At 39.5% G+C, this 3853-nt stretch overlaps 1 protein-coding gene across 1 annotated transcript; it reads left to right on the forward strand.

Annotated features, from left to right (window-relative positions):
- The first annotated feature begins 310 nt into the window (after positions 1-310).
- Positions 311-2022, forward strand: LOC113895123 (small integral membrane protein 15-like). Its single transcript, XM_027545881.1, has one exon. The coding sequence runs from the start codon at positions 492-494 to the stop codon at positions 714-716; it is 225 nt and encodes a 74-aa protein (XP_027401682.1). The 5' UTR covers positions 311-491; the 3' UTR covers positions 717-2022.
- The last annotated feature ends 1831 nt before the right edge of the window (positions 2023-3853 follow it).

A 3853-nucleotide genomic window follows, 5' to 3' on the forward strand; every position in this document is an offset into this window, starting at 1 on the left:
TGTTGGATCCTTGCAAACGAGCTCTTCCACCACTCAGGTCTCAATTCAGAGAGCACCTTCCTACTCCCCCCCTCCACCCCTAATCAATGCTGACCCCCTTACCCTTGACAGTCAGGTCCCAGTAGTTTGCTTTTTATTTTGTTTGCAACATTTTCACTATGTGAAATTGTCGCACCGATTTGTTTCCATGGTTGTTATTTGCCCTCAAGGGCAGGGACCTTGTTCTTAGCACCTAGACTGGGGATCCTTGTTAAATAAACAACCCCACCAGGCAATCTCTACAAAACACCAATGCTATTAAAAATCCCTATTCTCGGCTTCTGCCTTCCTGCTTCCGGCCTGGAGTATATAGAATTTAAACCTTCTCTCAGAAGTGTATTGGTGAAGTTAAAGAAGAAGACAGCCAACCAAAGGTCATCTGAAATTGTGACTGGCTGATAATCCCAGGACAAAATTAGAGACCACTACTCAAGCATAAGGCCTCCACAAAGATGTTTGATTTAAAGGCTTGGGCTGAGTATGTTGTGGAATGGGCTGCAAAGGACCCATATGGCTTCCTTACAACAGTTATTTTGGCTCTGACTCCATTGTTTCTAGCAAGTGCTGTGCTGTCTTGGAAATTGGCCAAGATGATTGAGGCCAGGGAAAAGGAGCAAAAGAAGAAACAAAAACGTCAAGAAAATATTGCAAAAGCTAAACGACTAAAAAAGCATTGAAGGAATGAACAGGCAGTGCGTCCAGAGGAAAATTGTTCGGAAAATTATGCATCTTTGAAAGGACCTATTAAGGTTTCTTTTTGGATCTTATGACAGTATTACTAAATGAAGTCTGAGCCTGTGGAAGAATGTCAGTTCTCACCTGTACTGTAGCAACTTTTCGGCTTCGGCATAGAACTCTGTTGACAGTTACTGTAAATTGGGATTTATTATGCTACAGATTCTTATAACTGACTTTCATTTGCCTTTTTGCAGCTTATGTGTGAATACTAAAATGAAAACATCCTGTGAAGAAAAGTGGCTTTAGATTATCAACTCTATTCAAAAATGGCTTAAAATGTCCTGTTCTGGACAAAGATTAAGAATGTAAAAATCAAGAGTTGTTCTGAGCAGAAAAGCGTGGTTTGGCTTAAAAGATACATGGTGTATTAATTACATCTCTTTATCATTATTACTTATTTCTTGGAATAGAATCATTTCTGGTTTCCTCAAAGCAAAATAATATTATTCAATGAGTACTTCTTTATTATCTGTATTTTTCTTATTTTAGCTTTTGAGATACTGGTAATTACCAGATAGTCTGCATTTTCAAAAATCTAATTTTATAAAGAATTGTCTTGACTATGTAGAATACCACCTACTGGATATAATCATTTTTGTACTTATGAACACTGCCATTTTCTTAGAGATGACTTGAGTAGAGTAACACTATGATTTAAAGCTTAAGAATAAAAATGCCAAACCTTGGAACCAGTTTATTCTCACTTATGCTAAGTAGAAATGTGAAGTAGTTAACATGTCTTATCAGATAATTTGCTGATTATATAGATACCACTTTTGTTTTTTATTCCATTCTTTGTTTTAATTCATGTGGTGGTTATGTCCTTTACTTTTTGATCAGACAGATTCACAGTGAAAATTAAAATTTCAACTTTCTTTTAAGGAACTTTTAAAGAGTTACAGTTATCTTATATGTCATAAATGGTAAACAATATCCTCTTAATATTTGGAAAAATTTTGTCTGCATTGTATTAATTGGGTGAAAAAGGTGTAAATTGTGTCAAAATGAGAATGTTATAATTAGAAATAAAGAGGTAAAGGATATTTCCTTCAGTTAAATAGTATAATTGGAACTTTTTACTCTTTAACATGGCTTTTTTAAATGCATGGTTGATAATTTTGTTTTCAGTAATTAATAGCTTATTAATGTTTTCCTCACCTCTAATAATGAATTTTAATTTGCAAAAAATTGTCCAATAGCTTTAATTTAAAAATGAAACTAGATATTGAAATAAATTTGATACTTAAAAAAAAAAATCCCTATTCTCCAGTTCTTGGGGTTTTTCTGTAATTCTCCTTTAAATGTCTCTGGTTATGGGACTTCCCTGGTGGTCCAATAGCTAAGACTCTGTGCTCCCAAGGCAGGGGGCATGGGTTCAATCCCTGGTCAGAGAACTAGATCCTACCTGCCACCTAAGAGTTCATGTGCTGCCACGAAGATCAAAGATCCAGAGTGCCACAACTAAGACCCGGCATAGCCAAATAAATCAATAAATACATTTTTTTTTAAATAAATAAAATACCTCTGGTTTTCTAAGTGAACTTGAGTATGTCTCTCTGCTCCTTGCCCCCAAAAAAGCCCAGCCCAGAAGCCAGCTCCAGCCACTTCTCAGCTTTATCTCCTCCACATTTCATTACAAATCCTTATTCTTTAGCCAGATAGGAGTCTTGATCTTTCCAAACACACCTCCCTCTGCAGGAAGCCTCTCTGTGCTGCTTCTCTCTCTCTCTCTCTCTTGCTCTTGCCATCTTGCTTCTGCTGCTTAAACTTTATCCATCCTTAGTCCAGCTAAAACTGTCACTACCCCCGGGAGTGTGCCCTGTTTTTGACCATAAGAATGATCATTTCTCTCTTCTGTATGCATGAGACACTTCATCTTTTCCACCCTTGAGACATTAGGACTTTCTACCTCCAATACTGCCATTTCTGTCCTAGCTTGATCTTTCCTAGTATATTATGAGTTCCTCGCCAGCAGAGGCTATGGCTTGTTTACTTTTTCATAACAGTTAACATTGAGAAAGTACCTTATGTAGGTTAGCTCTTTTAAGACTCTGGGTTGGGGATGTAAGTAAGCTTGCTGAACAGATGAGGAGGTGGTGAGAATTTAAGAAACTTGCTGAAGGTTACACAGGGAGGAGGTGGTAAAGCTAGGATTTGAATCCACAGCCTGAAGCCAGAGTTCACCTTGGCAGCGATGGCAAAAAGCCCTTTCGGTTGTTTTCGTTTCCCAGTGCAGTAGCTGCCTGCCCTTAGCTCCCAAACTCTCAGGTCTTTGAAGTGAAGGATCTGCAGGGATACTGTTAGTCTTAACGAAAACAAATCAAAGGACTGTTCGCTCAAATCCAGATCTGAGTGTCTGCCTGCGGGGCTCCACATCATTACTCACTGATGATTCAAGAGTCAGGCTCGGGGAACCAAGAGGAGATGAGGTGATTTCTATTACGTTGTCACACTGAAGTGTTCCTCTAAATGATGCCCATGGCTCCATCTCTCCCTCTTTATCCAGCTGGGAACACAAGGCAAGTTCTGTTATCTTTCATGACTTGTGATGTTGCTTCCCACCCTATTCCTTTTCTTCCCCAGCAGCTCCCTCCTCTTACCTAACGCTTACTGATCTCTCAGTGAAAAACATTTCTGATAAAATGTGTGACCCTGACAAAGCCCTTTGCCTTGCACACCTGAGTAGCCATTTCTGCAGCTTCTGTAAATGAAGTTAGAGTACTGATAAGGAAGTGGTGGCCCAGAGAAAGCATGGAATCTGCCCAAGGTCACACAGCAAGTGGATGGCTGATGTTGAACCTATACAAAGGTACAGAGTATCAGTGAGCCCAGTGCATACCCACCAGCCAGTCTCAATAACTAGCAAAATTACTCTTGCCCACTTCCCTGCTCCCAAATTACTTGGGAGGAATGTTTCCCAGGTGCCCTTGCCTGGGTTTGCGATTGAACAGAAGAATGAAAGAAAAGTTGGTCTTGGGGTATGTGTGTGTGTGTGTGTGTGTATGTGGAGAGGGACCTTGCTCTGCTTCCCTCCTTTCCTTCACCCTCCTAGCTACCTAAATTCCATGTCCTGTTG

The sequence above is a fragment of the Bos indicus x Bos taurus genome, chromosome 7, assembly GCF_003369695.1.
Source record: "Bos indicus x Bos taurus breed Angus x Brahman F1 hybrid chromosome 7, Bos_hybrid_MaternalHap_v2.0, whole genome shotgun sequence".
Lineage (NCBI taxonomy): Eukaryota > Metazoa > Chordata > Mammalia > Artiodactyla > Bovidae > Bos > Bos indicus x Bos taurus.